Here is a 17,761-nt window from a genome sequence, read left to right as displayed (position 1 = left end):
ATTGTTATTTTATACACCTTCCACATAAGGGGATGTTCACACTTGCGCCCATGTCCGCCATTTGTCATTCCGCCGGGTTTTCGTCCTCAGCCGCGGAGAAACTGGTCAGTTTTAGAAACCATTCATTTGAATGGGTTTTCAAAGCAAACCCCAGGGGTCCTCCTGCAGCCTCTGCACGGGAAAACCATTTTTTGGCTGTACATAAAGTCGGACACGCAGGACTTTGTGTCCATCCAAAAAAAAAAGTGTCCATCCCCCAAAAAACGGAGAGGCTGCATACAGACACTGGCGGTTGGCTTTTAAAATGAATGGGTTTTAAAACTGACTGCCAAGAAGCCGTCCCCTATCCAGTTTCACTGGGGCTGAGGAAGAAAACCCGACGGAATGACACAGGGCGGACACGGGCACAAGTGTGAAGCCCCCACAGTGATATACATATCAAAGGTATATTATTTATTACTGTAGTGTGCGCTGTAATGTAGCCACTGTATATGCTTGGGGAGGCGACAGATTTCCTTTAATCCCTAACAACTTCTTTAATAATGCCGCCAAATATCTCCTCTGCTGGTTTGAGTGTTCTCAACAGTAAAAATTAGGAAAATTAGTTGTTCCTACATCGGATTTCCTTAGACTACTGCACAGACCCTAAGATAGCAGGAAATGTCAGCTCTGAAGGCTGTAGAATAGTGAATGCGGCTTTGGACTTTAATACAGGCTGTAACTCAGAATCTGGACAGGAATAGCAGTGTAATAAATTTATAAAATTGCACAACTATTTATGCAGATTTATTCTATAAATCGTGTTCAGCTACACATACTATATGCTTAACTGTTAGGCCAGAAGTTACATTTATTAAATGGGATGAATTTATTACCGTATATACTCGAGTATAAGCCGACGCGAATATAAACCGAGGCCCCTAATTTTGCCACAAAAAAGTGGGGAAACTTATTGACTCGAGTATAAGCCGGGGAAGGGGGGGGAGGGGGAATGTAGCAGCTACTAGAAAATTTGAAAACTTCAAATGGTGGGAGTTTTTAGGTGCAGTAGTTGCTGGGTGATGGGGAAGGGGAGGGGGTGTTTTGGTTGTCTGTCTGCCCCTTCCCTGAGCTTGAGTTTTTTCCCCCCACATGGTATTCAGCCTGGCTGAATATAGGGTATCTGCAGTGCTCCTATTAACCCCTTCCGATGGAACAGGAGCACTGCAGATACCCTATATTCAGCACTTTCAGACACAGGGATACCTAATGTGTTTGTGTTTCACAGTCTTTTTCTACTTTTATATGTATTCTAGGGAAAGGAGGGATTTAGAACTTTTATTTACTTTATTTTTTTATTATTTTTTTTAAAGCTTCTTCTTTTTTTTCCCACTATTTCATGGGAGATTCTATACATTACTATTGCGGCTGGTCATAGACCTTTTTTTTTTTTTTTGCTTTACTTGAGTATAACCCGAGGGGGGCTTTTTCAGTACAAAAACTGTGCTGACAAATTCGGCTTATACTCGAGTATATACGGTAATTAAAAAAGTGAAGCAAATGACTTTTTTCTAATCTGCTTTCTGATTGTAAAATGTTTATTCTATTTTCTATACATTTTTATCACTATGAGACCCAATATTTTTTATTCTCCAGTCTTCAGTGACGCAGTAATTCCTTCTGAGTGACTACCCTGTTGCAATTTCAATATTTAATTCTAGATTTACAGACTAAAGATATCGATGACCTGTTCTTAGGATAGGTAATTAATATCAAATTGGTGGGAATCTGACACCCAACACCCCCATGGGTCAGCTATTCATTGCAGATACCAATGTTGGAAACTGAAGCAGACAGCAGATGTCTTCTGTATAGGACCTGAGCTGAGACACTATAGCTCAGATCCCTGTTGAGTGAATAGTGGCTGATCTGCAGTAACCCGGGCTGGCCACTAAACAGAGAACGTAACTGACTCCAGCTATGAACAGCCATGAATGTCGGACCCCAGTAATCTGATACTGATAACCAATTCTAAGGACAGATCAATATCTTTAGCTCAAAAATTTTGTATAGAGTCAGATCATACAGATAAAATATTAAAAGACACTGTTAGGCCATTATCTGTGCACATTTATAGTATATTTCTGGTTATTCATTGAATATTTCCTATAATGCAGAGGACATGTAAGTTTTGTTTTATGAGCATAGAGCCAGTTTTATCATTAATACATATTCAAGAGTAAATTAAAGAAAACGTATTAAAGAAAAGAGTAAATTAAAGAAAACTTTATTATTTGCATATGACACAATAGAGCAGACAATACAACGTGGCTGCAATACACAACATGAAGACAGACATGGTCAGTCACAAAACTGCAAAAGTGTTATGAGCTAAACAAATAACTCTAATCCAATGTCCTTGCTTTACATACCCACAGGTATAAGGCATCTGCACAGTATGTCTTATACTCTACCTTTATAGTGATCCCTTACAGGGTTCTATGGACCTTAAAAGCATTTTAGTAGTGTGTAATGATAAAAAGAAAATTAAAAGTAACCATGTGCAAATAACAATGTATTCATGTAGATAAACTGCATTTTTCTGTCCTGAGGGTCTAGGTCATTCATATTACATTCCCAGGAACCCCTTGCCCTTTATGCTGTTTTGTGGTACTTTTGCAGCTCAGCTGCCAATCACGTGAAAAGAACTAAGCTGTAATAACATGACTCGGCAAGTGCGCAGTATACCGAGCTGTCTGCTTCCTACTCCATACACTATGCTCAAAGCAGCTGACGGATGCTGAACCCCCATCATGGTGATGAAACCCCCATGATCCTAAATTATTGACGTGTCCTAAGGATTGATCATTTGTTTTTTTTTTATATTGTCAACCCCTTTAAGGCTCTTATAAAAAAAAACTGAGCTCCTGTTCATTTAATATCCCTAATACCGTGTCTGCTCTTCAGTTTCTTCTGTAAATACTGAGTCGGTAAGTGTATGTAGCTCACATCTTTTCTTACAACCTTCCCTCGTATTGTTGCCAACCTGTATTTCAATTATTTCTAGACCCTTGAGCAGTGGCGTATGAGTGACTATGGGGCATAATAGAGAGCGCAGGAATGCGTAGAAGGGGGTCGGTCGAGGTTGGTCGGGCCCATGTCAAAAGTTCGACACGGGGCCCCGCCATTCCTAGTTACGCCTTGAGGTATAACAATATGAATGGATCATGAATGGGCTTCATCATTATGACTCCATCAAACTCCACAACTGATTCAGACCACGGATCCCAGAATTACATTACACCTCCTTGATGCATCCTAAAAGAATTTTCTTCTTTTCTTAAAACTTTCCCTCCTAAACCCTCTTGGTTACAGGCAGTCTGCCATTGCAATGGGGAAATTTAGAGCTTCCATTTCCTCCCTTCAAACAATTCAGACTGTCCTCCTTGTCTTTCCAATATACCTGCTCATATTCCACCAACAAAACCTTCCAAGACCCCGGCCTAGTAGCCTTGCTTTTGGTATTACCACAATGTCATCCTGAAGTAAGTGCAGTAGTCAGAATGAAAGCTAAGTGGCCAGTATGGCGTGTAGTGTATATACACTATCTTAGCTTCCCAGTTATTGCTCATAGTCCTTACAGCAGGAAAAGATCTAGGTGAAGAGCGAGTGAATGAGAACAGAAATAATCATTACAGTGAGGAAGTGAAGACATAAGTAATATAAACCTATATATTATAAAGCTATAGCAACCCCTCAAAATGCACAAATAACAGAACAAATGGGGGAAGATGAACATAACACTATGTCTGACTAGGAGCAGTGAGATCATTCATTGAGATATTTCCCAGATGTACATGACATGACACTGACACATATATCTTATATCAGTGTATATATTATACATATCACCAATACCTACAAGGTATATAACATCCTTTATGTTGTGCTAGCCACTATAGTTTCATCAATAAATCCTGTCAGCCATTCTGCCATAACTGCCCTGTGGAAGACACCATTACCTAGTACCTAGTAAGTTTCATCTGGAGTCTGATAGAAATGCACAGGTTACTGACATATATAATATCAGGTTAATGGAATGACGCTGATTAACCAATATGACAATATATGTATATAAACCATGCACTATAAATGAATACAAAATTAACCTTTTACTGCTACAAGTCCTTGAAGTATACCCATGTAGCATACCGTATACCAGTGCCTGGGAGTGTTCTTCAGCTGTATTCTAAACCTCTGGGTCCTAAACTTAATTTAAGGTTCAGAAGGTGCACGGTTTACCCACTGCATGGTGCCAGGCCATTTAATGTCGCCACTTGTGTCCTGATGTAGGTCATTATGAAGAATCCTTCATGGGCATGTCATAGGCATGAGTTCACAGAAAAAAGGATGAAAAGTAATGGAAACACAGATATTATTTCTTCTGGCTCAGGGAAGTGAGTGCACATTTGTAATTTCTTTACAAGGGCGATCTGTCATGTCCATCCTTTTCCCATCATTCTGAATCATATAGACGATGTGTTTCAGGTCTAAACTGCGGGTTAGTACCTCCAGGAGAACCTCATCCTTCTGTACGCCTCCAATGAATTCCTCCAGTGATAGTTCACCTAGGAACAATATAGACACAAGTTAATAAAATAACATTTACACCAGGTCTTAACCATACAGACCAGGGCTGGAAATAGGTTAAATAAAACGGTAAACGTGTTTTACTTGTAGAAATCGTAACCCCCTTGAAATATACAGCAAAAATGTATTTTCAGTTTTCCTTATATTTTTAATTAAAAAAAATATTACTGTGTGAATATACCCATACAGAGGAGTAATGTGAAGTCCCTGGCCCCAGTGCAAAACCTGTTATGGGCCCTATTCTTACCTCGTACCATTCACAATAGTGGTATATTTTATACATGTGGTGCCGGGGCCTTTGGGGGACCCCAGTGTCCAGATTCAGGTAGCGATTCCAACCTCTGCACCCCCTATAAATACACTAGCTACACCCCTGACTGTACTGTACATTGTATAGTGACTGTACTTTATATTGCAGGTCAGTCCGACTCACATGAATAAGACTGAGCTGCAAATAGGCCATGTGATAGCTAAATGTAATGTCACAGCCTGTGCCTTTTGAGGGCCATATTTTTAAAATTTTCTGTTGACTTAAGGGTAGAAAGGCTTTTTCACGGCTGTTTTTTTACCTGAGGAGTGGCTTTTTTCACAGATCTGTCATATATTACAGTGTATTAAGAGATCCGTTAAAATGGACAAAAATAGAACATGATTTACAGACCATCAAAATATTGGTCATGTAGCTATACCCCATGCATACACAGTGAAATTAACGCGGCCGTGTGATGGCCATTAAAAAAACATGTCAATTTTCACGTCATGTGGGTATAGGCTTACGTTGACGAAAAAATAAAAAAAACTTTAGGGCTCGGTATGTGTCGACTGAAAAATGCTTTAGTCTTCAAGGTCTACAAGAGGCCAGTCATTATAGGGTTAAACACCATTGCCATTGAACACAATAGGCAGCTCATGTGATGCAAATACAAAAAAATCCTAAATATTACTTACCATCACCATTAATATCAATTTTGTCAAAAACCATATCTGTGAATTCCTCAGCGGACATCTCATCATTACATCTGTTAATAGCCCTGATAGCCTGAAAAAGCAAGAAAGATAATGGTTAGTTTAAGTTGATATTTAGGAAAGGGGGAATATAATGTAGAGATTTACGGGTCTGATTTATTAGAATCCTCCCTCACCTTTATTATATTGAGAAGTTCTCCTCTGTCAATGCAGCCATTTCCATCCACATCGTAGAGTTTAAAGTACCATCGCAACTTCTGCTCCACTTTGCCTTTCAGGACTAAGCTCAAGGCAGCGACATACTCCATAAAATCCATATAACCATCCTGAAAAAAGAGGGTATGTGAGTATCTGTCTGTCCGCCTTTCTATGTATCTATGTTCTGAGAGTACATATTCAACCACAACTTTACTAGGCATGCTTTCTATCAATGTGCTGGATACATTCCAAGTATCTTGTCCTTGTTGGCTTGATACATACAGATGACCATCATGTTACCCTCGCAGAGAATCAAGGATTTAGACCTTTGTATCAAAAAATTAGCACAATGTTTTAGATGTATGAATTAAGATTAGATTTGGTAGTCTAATACAAACTATGGCGATAATTTATCAACCCCTGCACTCTAGAATGCAGATGTAGAAAATGGATCAACATGTCAGGAAACACATAAGTATTAGACTTTTAGATGCGCAAATTTTATCAAACAACATCATAAATTTGGCACAGATCACACCAATGCAGACTCCAGTGAAATAGAATTGTATTCGAGGCCATTGCCATCTGTTGTCTTAAATAATAGCCTTATTATCCTTGTAAATATATCGTACATTCGTAGCCACTTGTAAGGTTAGGGGCTGGTGAATCGCTGCAATTATACCATTAGACAGCCATGTAAAAGAACAATTTGGAAACACTTAGAATTTTTCTCGCTTTCATGTTTAAACATATTAAGTGTCATTCTGGAAGTTCTAGTCAGTGACTTACTGCTGCATACTGATATCAAACCACACGGTGGCGCCATTTTATGGGGATATTGTCTCAAAACCAGCAAGCTATGACAGTGGAATAGGCAGTAAAAAAACTTCAAGCCTTTCAAGTTTTTGGACTGTCAAAGAGGGACACTTACAATCTACTGGGTGAAAGTTTAACGTTTGTTTGTATATCTATATGTTTCAATAGGTTTTTATTAAAATATTAGTGCAAACAATGTATGAATATAAATATTTCAAACATTCACTAAATGATGACATAATATATAAGTTGGAGTCTAATATATAGTTAGGTACAAGAAAGGATAGTTTCTGGAACAATAATGTTGAAAAGTAGGGACTGCCCCCCAAGAGAGGGACACGTGAAAGAAAACCTATCACCAAATGACCCGAAATATTGCCAGAACAATGCGTATGACTACCTAAGATCTTTTTATTTCTTATAAGCACACATGCAAAACAGTCACAAAATATGACCATTGATTTGGGGCAACACGGTGGCTCAGTGGCTAGCACTGCAGCGCTGGAGTCCTGGGTTCGAATCCCACCAGAAACAACATCTGCAAGGAGTTTGTATGTTCTCCCCGTGTTTGAGTGGATTTCCTCCCATTCTACAAAGACATACTGATAGGAAAAAAAATGTACATTGTGATCCCTATATGGTGCTCACAATCTACATTAAAAAAAAACTATGACCATTGATTTGTATGCAGTTATTTTTTGGCAACATTTATTCAGAATTTTTTTTAAAAAAACACGCCCCATGCCCCATTGGATGCTGTATTATAGCAGCATTCTCCTTCCTCAGTGACATCACATGTACAGGCTATATTCACATGGCTCCGCATGAGCCCTTACTAATACTATAATGAGTAGATAAAGCCTTTAGATTCACAGCACATGGTCCCATACACACTATCTGGAACTTACAGTGTAGCAAACCAGTATATATTTGTAGTACAATGTAACCATAAATAGGGGGTTTAACTGATAAAAGATTTTTCAAGAATGGCAAACTTACAAAGTAAAATTACATAGAAATATAGTATTTAGACGGGTGGGTCCTGCATGATCGGAAAACATCTTTTATCCCCAGCAATAAATTGCTTATCACCACTGTTTCCTGAAATAACATAGGTTTGGCTGAGTACAGTGTCCTTGGATAAAGGTTGGGGCTAAACCATGGCACGGCCAGCTAAAGAATTCTGCAGAATAAGTCACTGTGATTTAAATGGGAAGTTCTTCATAGTTTCCTCAAACTAGTAATTTCACTCCATGAAAACATTGTAAATAGGGAGATTTCTATTTCATTTTCTTTCTGTTGCCAGTATAGCACGAACTTATTCTGTACAGAGATTGCTATTGCTCACATCAGTCACTCTCCAGAATAGGCTCACAATCTCATTGTCCTTAGGCGCCCACTTATTAGAAAGCCAGATCACAAGATTATAATATCTGATTACTGCTTAGATTGATGTCTATGCCATTTAGAGTGTGTGACAGGGCACAAATGTGGATCTCTGACCCTCTATGGCAAGGCAAAGTTTTGGATGTGTAACCTACATATCTATCTATCTATCTATCTATCTATCTATCTATCTATCTATCTCAAAATGTTATATACAAAATGTTACTAACTATATATATGTATATAGTTACTAACTATATATATATATAGTTAACAACATTTTGTATATGACATTTTGATATGTACTGTATATTATTATACCCAAACCACATTACATAAATAGACAATAGTGAAATAGAAATAGACAATGGTGTAGAGTATCAGTAGTAGATACAGACAAGTTACCTTATTAAAGTCAAACGTGTCAAACATTTGTTCAATGTATTCGTTGGATGCTGGACTGAGGTTCTTGAGTCCAAAGAACTGCTTGAATTCATGCTGGGTCAACTGACCAGACGGACACTCTGTCATGAACTTTTTATACCAACGGTGGATTTCAGTGGAACTTAGTTCTTCTACTGCCTTTCCATCCATATTCCCCATTTTTGAGCAATAAAGTCTTATTGTTCTGTATCTGTGTATAAAATGTGGCTCCCAAAAATATAGAAAAAGTTGTCAGCAAAATATATAGTTTATCCAATAATCGGGGTAAATTGCTTTAATCCTTTAAAGAGTCTACGAGAAATAAGATCCCACAGCTTCAAGTAGTTCAGTGTATGTTCTTCAAAGGTCTACATGTAAAGACGTTCAAAAAGCACAAACTTGACTTAAAGAAGTCCGCAACTCCTCTGCCAGCCAATCACAGAGAGTCTTAGTGGGGAAACCCCTCGTGTCCATGCAGGTGAAAATCCAAATGTGATAGAAGAAATACACCCCCCTCAATAAGCTATCTTTAGTGATTAAGAGAAACAAGATTACAGAAGGAGGTGGTTTAGGATGCCCCTGGAAGGATTTGTAATCTTCTAATCGCAGATCTGACTCTGACATTGTTATGACCTATGAGCGCTCTAACAATAGCATCAAAAATAAAATAAGGGTTGTTTCATTTCTGTAACAATAATCGGATTGGCGCACAAGTACACGCATGCTTTCCATAAATCGCAATTGTAGCGTTGGCCATTTATTAAGGGATAGTCAAAGTTTATAAAATATTTGTTTTATTATAAAATCCTTTTCTATTGATTTTTTTTTTTTAGGTGACATGCATATAAAGAATGACAATAGTGTTACTAATATACAACAACAAAAAGGCGCTGATGTTTATAGAATATATTTTAGACCATTATTGTCTACTAACCACTGTAATGTATTGAAGCCTTTGAACAAAGAAGACATGTAGCTAATAAGGTAATAAAATAAAATTCATAAAAACAATGAGAATGCAAATTTTTATTTTCAGACTTTACACTTTTACGAATTGAATTAAGATTCATTTGTGAATCAGCCATCCAAATCTATGTCTAAACAACATAGAATTTCTGTATTTGTATCTTAAACTTTGACTTACTGAAATAACTTCTTTACATTTTTATCTTGTTTGTACCCAGCACAAAGGATGACACTCTTGTGTCCTTCATACTTATATATATACACTTCCTTGTCATAACAGATGTCAGGATCGTGCAGGTATTATTGCTGAGGTAAGTCATCTGGCTGCTCTCATATATAAAGCTGTAGATAAAGAAAACAGATCTTATAGAAGACGGCTTCTGATCTTATACAACTTTCACCCTGGAGTAGCAATAAGAAGCATTTCTGAAAAGCAAAGTACAAAAGTACAGTTTGTCAGTGTATTTCCATGACAGTAAAGCATACTTGTGTGTGTCCTTGTGGGATTTAGGCCTGTTTGAAGGCCATTTTTGCAATGTCTGTCATACGGCCATGTCAATAAACATTGATTTCAATGCATCTATTTGCATGTCAGTTTTTTTACTGACCCATTTTAACAGCTGTCAAAAAAAAACCCCTGACATGCTCACTCTTTGTCCATTTTCACCTAATAGAAATCAATGGATCTGTTTTTTAACTGTTTTACATCTATTAAAAATGACATAGTGGATTGGCTGAAAAAAGAAAACCAATGAAATTCATCCATTTTTTCTCACTGACAGTTAAAAGCTGATACAAAATGGATGATACTTGGAGATCAAAAATTGGAAAATGGAATGAAAACAATGCAAAATGGATGCAAATAGGTTTTTAAAAATGGACATGTACACCAGTAGATCCGTCAAAAATCTTGCTGTCATGTGCATAAGGCCTTAGTGACTATGTTTGCATTTTTGGAGGCAGCAGAGTAAAAACAATAGTTCTGTCTCATAAGGGCTAAAACATGACAGCATAGTACAGGCTACTTGTAGCACCTACAGAACTTGTCCCATCCTTAAGGGTCCATATTGCAGCTACAAACTTTAGCCTTATGAGCCATTCTGAAACCATCTTAGATCCCCATAGAACCTTATGGTGACCTGTTTGGCTCAGTAGAACCGATGCTGTGCAAGTGTTGTAGTCATTGTATGGATCCTAAGATGTAAAATCCTGTAAAAATTACAGTTGTGTAAAACTGACTCTTTGTGTTAGAAAAACAAATACTCTCGTCATCAAAATCCTATCCTACTAATATTATAAATGTGAAAGTTTGTGTGCTTGGATGTTTGTTCCTCAATCACGCAAAAATGGCTGAACGGATTTGAATAAAAGTTGGTACATAAATAGTTTGTAACCTGGGTTAAAACATAGGCTATTTTTTATCCTGGTAAATGACATGGCTTCATGACTGTTATGAATTGTTTTCACATACTATATTACACTGCTCTTGCCAACAGCTTATCTCAGGTTCTAATAAAGCCAGGTCAGTTATCTATCTATGTAAACACTTAGCTAACCCTGTCCATTGTGTACATGCATTTGCATATTATCTGATCTGCTTCAGGCAACATGCTGACACACTGGATAGGAAAACACCTTTAATCCAAATTGGCAGTTTGCTACTTTTAAACATGCCGGGGAAAAGAAAATCTAATTTGTCGTAAAATTCTAAAACAATGACAGCTATGAAGGTAACCAGAAGTCACCAGAGTTCTCCCCAAGCGGAGTTGACGGGAATCATCGACGCCAACAACACACTCATTATATGGCGTCCCAGCGAGCTGCTGAGATGCCGGAACAATCACGGGCACAGCACGAGGAATGAATTCAGTGGCAGGCCAGCTTGAGAGCTGCCGAAACGCCAGAGCAGGCAAACCATCGATGGCAGCAATTTGCGGAATACAGGCGGATCATCAATGTCAACAACACGCAGACGAAGTAATGGGCAGAGGCTAGTGAACAATAATTATAATATCACTAATATATATAATATATACTCGTATATATATTTATTTATATTCTTGACCTGTCATAACTTTCATGTTGACAACAATATTAAGGGTGCTTCATTTATGTCATATTTATCTCATTTATGTTTCATTTTGCTTTGAGGATTATTATTCACATGTCGGGTACAGTCCCTACTCTATCTAACTGCTCAGAAAGCCCGCACCATGATAGCCTGATAAAAAGCAGTTTACATGAAAGAGGATTAATCTCCTTAACAGTGTGAGCCAAGGGTCAGCAAGCTCTTCACTAGATTGCATAGGTATTTTAATCTTGTTGAACCTTGATTCCCTTGACTGATCATTTATACAGTAAGTGGCATATAAGTCTATCTATATATAAGTCTTGATTCAAAAGGGATTTTTCTTGTCTTATCTGGGCATCTACTCTAAAAAATCAACAAAGCGCATGTACAGTCATGTGAATCGTAACTTACTGCTCCTGCGCTTTAATGCAACATCCGTAATGGGACCCTTAACTAACTTGTGCCATTTAGTAAATTGGTATATTTTATGTTGGAAGGGATCTTGGGGGCCATATTGGGGGCTCAGTAGAAACTGTTACCGCTGTACCCTCTATAGCTACACTCATGTCACTTTCTATTTCTTTTCCTGGTCATAAGGCAACGTGACATTGTACTTTAGTTAGTTGTGGGACATGTGTTCTTGGCTGACTATAGGATCAGTCTGCTGATCTATTTATAGAAGTGACATATTTCTATAGTTATATATAGTTAGTTATTGTCACATGTAGAGTGGGTTCAACTTTGGAACTAAGATAAGATAAGATAAGATAAGATAATCCTTTAATAGTCCCACCTTGGGGAAATTTCAGCGTGTTACAGCAGCATAGTAATACAGATACAGGATAATACAGAGTAATATGTTACAGACGTAGACACAGATAAGCTGAGAAGAGAAGATATACTAGGAGTCCATGGCAGCTAAGGAAAAACAGAAGAGAAAGAGGAAGACCTCATGGTCATCCTCATAATCATTAGTTCTCTGTGCGGAGAGCTCTTCGTTTGGTCTGATGTAGATTATACAGCCTGGTCGCGGTTGGAAGGAAGGACCTGCGATAGCGCTCCTTCTCACACTTGGGGTGAAGCAGACGGTCGCTTACAGTGCTGCCAAGTCCCATCAGGGTCCCATACATGGGGTGGGATTTGTTCTCCCGCACCACAGACAGTATCCTTCTGTCACCCACCACCTGTACTGGGTCCAAGGGGCTCTCCAGGACAGAGCTGGCCCTCCTGATCAGCCTGTCAAGTCTATTTCTGTCCCTGGTTGATATACTGCTTCCCCAGCAGGCCACACCGAAAAAGATGGCTGAGGCAACCACAGAGTTGAAGAAGGCCCTAAGAAGTGTCCCCCGGACTCCGAAGGCCCTCAGCCTCCTGAGCAGGTAGAGTCTGCTGTGGCCCTTTCTGTGCAGCGCCTCCAGGTGATCAGGCTTTGAAGTCACATGGAATGGCACAGAATCACATGAAATCTGCGTCATAACATTTCTGCAAACATTGGTTACAGTGTTTTTCTAACAATTGTACACATTTATTAGTTCATAAAAACTCTCATATATATCATTTACTACTTTATCAATGTAGTGCACAATTTGTCTGTGCGAGGTAAGAATGCAAGAGAAAGTTTCTCTCTATAAATTTCTGCAGGGGGATACACTGTGTAAAGGTAAAATTCACATCTTGATTTTTATCCATGATTTGACTCTCAGGTCATTCTTCAGCTTCATTAATGTCTTCTTTGCAACAAGAGACTTGGGTTATTTCTGGCAATATTTTAAACCTAAGATACTTGATACAAATTGGTAGGATATACCTGTTACGTTATGTATATTGGCCTATATTAATATCCTAAAGGGGTGAATAAGAGAAAGAGTGAAGATTCACCCCCTTTGGTTTACTGTCTGTATGCTAAATCCTGAAAACAATGACATTTGCTGTTATTGTAATTTTTATAGACTCTCTCTCAGCCCCTGTGTTTTGGTAATCAGCTAGGCACATAGAAAGGTCTCTCTTAAATGTAAACGAATTAGGTGCTACTAGATGCAGGGTTTAATAGGCACCATGTGTAAATGTAGAGCTGCAATACACTTTACATTATGCTTGGCAGAATATATGGCCACTACACCTCACTCTTCCCAACAGAAACATTAATGTAATTCCTCACAGAAAGACACATTGTGGTCTTCTGTGAGCCCTGACCTAAATCCTATTGAGCATCTTTGGAAGGAGCTGAAATATGACGTCGGGAAAATTCACCCTTCAAACCTGAGACAACTGGAGCAGTTTGCTCATGAGGAGTGGCCAAAATCCGTGCTGAGAGGTGCAGAAGTCTCATTGACAGTTACAGGAATCGTCTGATCGCAGTGATTGCCTCAAAAGGTTGTGCAACAAAATATTAAGTTATGGGAACCGTCATTTCTGTCCAGGTCTGTTTCATGAGTTTTGTTTCTTTTAAAATTCTGTTCAAGCGAAAAGCAATGTCTGACTTTCATTTGTTCATTTTCATAGAATGTTTATTTATTATTACTTTAGTCAGATTCAAGTTATTTCTGTGACCATTGTGGGTGTTTCTTTCATTAAACGAGGGGTAGCAACAATTTTGTCCATGTGTCTATATGTTACTGAAAGTCTGTATCTAGTATACCATTGTCACACAGCTCGCTGAGAAACAGACATATCGGCTCTGCAGCCACTCAACCTGAAAAAAAGCCAGACAAGGATGGCACCGAAGTCATAAGTGGGTTTTGTTTGCTGGTATTACGGTGCCTATTCAAGTTTACTGAAATGCAAATTCCAAATAATTTCTGTGCGCAAGCATGACACAGTCACAGTCTGTAACTCTCAAAATGAGCGGAAGGGAAATCATCATACAATATGGCAATGTCTCGCGGTGGACACAAACTACTGAAGGTTAGTTAGAAGAAATTTATTCAGCTAAACAAAAATTCATTATCTATCCCAAGGATAGGTCATCAATATGAGATCAGTAGGGACTGACGCCTGGCACTCCCATCAATCAGCACAAAGAAAGGAGCAGGTAGCAGATAGCGCAATTGTCTGTACTGGGGGAGACCATATTACTGCATATCAGCTTTCTCAGCTTGCTAGATATGTTTGTGTGGGTGCTTAGAAAAAGAGGGTAGCTTAAATGCACCACGATGTGGAAATATGGACACCAAGATTGTGGCATAAATTTAGACTAAGTAGTTTAAAAATATGCCAGATTTATTATCCAGCATCAGCCACTATGATAGATCTGGTGTATTTTTAGGCAGCCTGGCTGAGCTTGCTCTAACTAAATAGTAAGTAGTAAATCAGGGGCAATGAATACATGTGTTGCATATATGGGGGAGTGGTAAGGTGCATGGCCATCATTATGTCACATATCAATGAGAAAATATCTATGTTAGGATTTAGTTACAATTTGTCACAATATAAAGTGGGATACTATAATGTTCGCATTTAATATATGATTGTATTATAAGGATTCTTGATGCACCTTTACTATTTGTAGCTTTTGCTTCAAAATAACTTTAGTAGAGATGAGCGAACAGTAAAATATTTGATATTCGTTATTCGATTCAAATAGCTGCTCAATATTCAACTATCCGAACGAATATCGAACCCCATTTTAGTCTATGGGGAAAAATGCTTCGTTTCAGGGGAACCCACAATTTGATTCAGGAGGGTCACCACATCCACTATGACACCTCAAGAAATGATGCCAACACCTCTGCAATGCAACTGGGACAGCAGGGGAAGCATGCCTGGGGGCATCTAACACGCCCAAGTCACAGTTTTACCCCACCATCACAGCCTATCAACTACACACTTTCTACACTCAAAAAAACCTCTATCAAAGTGGGAAAATACCTGGAAACCTTCTTTCCTCCCCAATTGGATGGACAGAAACCCAAATTTAAGCTAAAGAAACATTAACAAGCAATCCTTTAAATCATGTTGCTCATGACAACCACAGATGGAAAAGGCAATGGGAAATCCAACAGTACCCACCCTTAACTGTCATTGTAGATGTGAGTGAAGATGTGGTAAGACCTTCCAAAATTCACTTTTCTGGCCCTTAACGTGAGCCCTTCCAAATTAAGTTACAGGCCCTTAAGCTGAGCTACCAGCAGAGATTAAAGGCCCTTAAGGTGACTTCAGCCTCTTACCAGCAGAGTTTTAGGCCTTTTAACTTAGTTCAGCCTTGCACCAGCAGAGATTTGTTGGCCCTTTGGATGAGTTTATCCTTGCACCAGCAGAGTGTTAGCCCCTTTAAAATTCTTAGCCCCTAAAACGGTGGTTCCAGAACCATCGCTCTCATTGTGTGGGATTGATGCAGTGGATTGGACTGAGGAGCCAAACATTGACCTTGATTTGGATTGTGAAATTGATAACATTTTGGCATCAAGTCCTGGGGGTAACTTTTATTTAGAGGACCGCAAAGGTGGAGAATTGGCTGCAACCACTACTACCGGTAATGGTCCTCTAATATGGGAGTCTACATTACCTCTACAGGGTTCTGATCAGGTGTTTATAGTCCCAACAACATGCTCCAGTACTTCACAAGTAGATCAGAATAACAACTCCTTCTTCTCCTTCTCCTTCTCCTTCTCCTTCTTCTTCTTCTTCCCCCCGAGTATAATGATTGGCGGAGCAGGAGAGGTAAGAAACATAAAAAACACTGTTACGTACCTCTCCATGATCCTGCCAGGCCTCCTTCCTTGTTGTCTGACGTCTCTGACATCACATGAACCCGGCCTGCGTCCTGGGTCATGTGACGTCCAACGTCATTGCAGAAGGATGGCAGCGGAGGCCGACAGCGTAGGAGCCGGGGGACAGGTAAGTAACTGCAGTGTTTTATGTTTTTATTCCCCCGGGTCTCTGATTATTATACTCTGGGGTCTGAAAAGACCCCATAGTATAATAATTGTTTATGGGTGTCCACAGTGGGACATAATAGTGTGTGCAGGAGACACTATGGGGGATAATACTGTGTGCAGGAGCCACTATTGGGGATAATACTGTGTGCAGGGGCCACTATGGGGTATAATACTGTGTGCAGGGGCCACTATTGGGGATAATACTGTGTGCAGGGGCCACTAAGGGGGATAATAGAACGCGCAGGAATGCGTAGGAGGGGGTCGGTCGAGGTCTTCAGCGTCGGTGTCGGACGGGGGGGGGGATGGAGCATGTCAAAAGTTTGCCACAGGGGCTCCGCCAGTCCTAGTTATGCCACTGATTCCACGCCAGTTTTCATTAAACCGGAGCCTCTTTATAAATGTGGTGGCTCTGTCCACCTGTGATGAGATCTGCACCAGGCATGGATTCCTGGCATAGATTTCCATGGCTGAGGAGCCAAATGCAATCCTTATATCACTAAGATCAATGCTAAGTGTTTGTTGGTGTGGTGTAAAGCGCCCTTCACTGGACTCTGAAGCAGAGGGAATGTGTTCTATGGAGTGAGAAATATTTAACTGGCATTCTGATGGATGAGTATGGGTTTAGCAAAATGGAGAATTTTACCTGCCTGGCTACATTGTGTCAATTGTAAACGTTGCTGTAGGAGGGATAATCCTATAGGATAGTCTTTCAGGGATTGGCCTAAGACCCTTAGTTCCACTGAAGGGAAGTCTCAATGCTTTAGCATAGCAAGCCATTTTGGCCACATGTATGCTTCTAACATTGTGTGAACAAATTAGGAAGGTCTTTTTCTGTTCCAGCATGAATTTGTTCTTGTGTACAAAGCAAGGTCTATAAAGGCATATGGGATGAACTATTAATTGTGACCCAGACCCAACATTAGTGCCTGACCTCATAATTGTTCTTCTAGATGAATGGGCAAAACTTCCCACAGATGCTCCAAAATCTTGTAGAAAGCCTTTCCAGAACAGTAGAAGCTGTTTTAGTGGTAGGAACCAACCCCATATTAATTCCTATGGATTTATGTAGGTGTAATATGTGGGTATCTCAATAATTTTTGTCCATATAGTGTATCTACTATAAAGCAATGGCATACATTTGTGTATATACTTGTAGTGTGGCAGTATCCAGTATTTCAGAAGGCCCCAAGATGTCTACTGAAGGCCAAAGGCGGGGACTACAGCACCAGCATAAAAAAATAGGCTAGAAGCCACTCAGCTCAGAGTAGGCCCCAGAACAGACAATGGAAAAGATTCACTATGTAGTATGAACAGAGACGTGAGAGATTATGACAGAACGGTAAATGGAAGACAGTAGGGGTAAGGATGGGTACAGTAAGATCCTGCATAGAGCCCTCAACAATGTAAAATGCACCATCTTGCCTGATCC

General features: G+C 39.4%; 1 protein-coding gene across 1 annotated transcript; it reads right to left on the bottom strand.

The window, feature by feature from the left end:
- Positions 1-4,128: 4,128 nt before the first annotated feature.
- On the bottom strand, positions 4,129-8,806 carry GUCA1A (guanylate cyclase activator 1A). The gene is made up of 4 exons (XM_075264091.1): positions 8,401-8,806; positions 5,772-5,921; positions 5,578-5,668; positions 4,129-4,607 (listed from the first exon to the last, which is right to left on the bottom strand). The coding sequence occupies exons 1-4, from the start codon at positions 8,596-8,598 to the stop codon at positions 4,429-4,431; spliced, it is 618 nt and encodes a 205-aa protein (XP_075120192.1). The 5' UTR covers positions 8,599-8,806; the 3' UTR covers positions 4,129-4,428.
- Positions 8,807-17,761: the final 8,955 nt, after the last annotated feature.

Source organism: Leptodactylus fuscus, chromosome 2, assembly GCF_031893055.1.
Source record: "Leptodactylus fuscus isolate aLepFus1 chromosome 2, aLepFus1.hap2, whole genome shotgun sequence".
Classification (NCBI taxonomy): domain Eukaryota; kingdom Metazoa; phylum Chordata; class Amphibia; order Anura; family Leptodactylidae; genus Leptodactylus; species Leptodactylus fuscus.
This window is presented reverse-complemented; position numbering and strand designations above follow the sequence as displayed.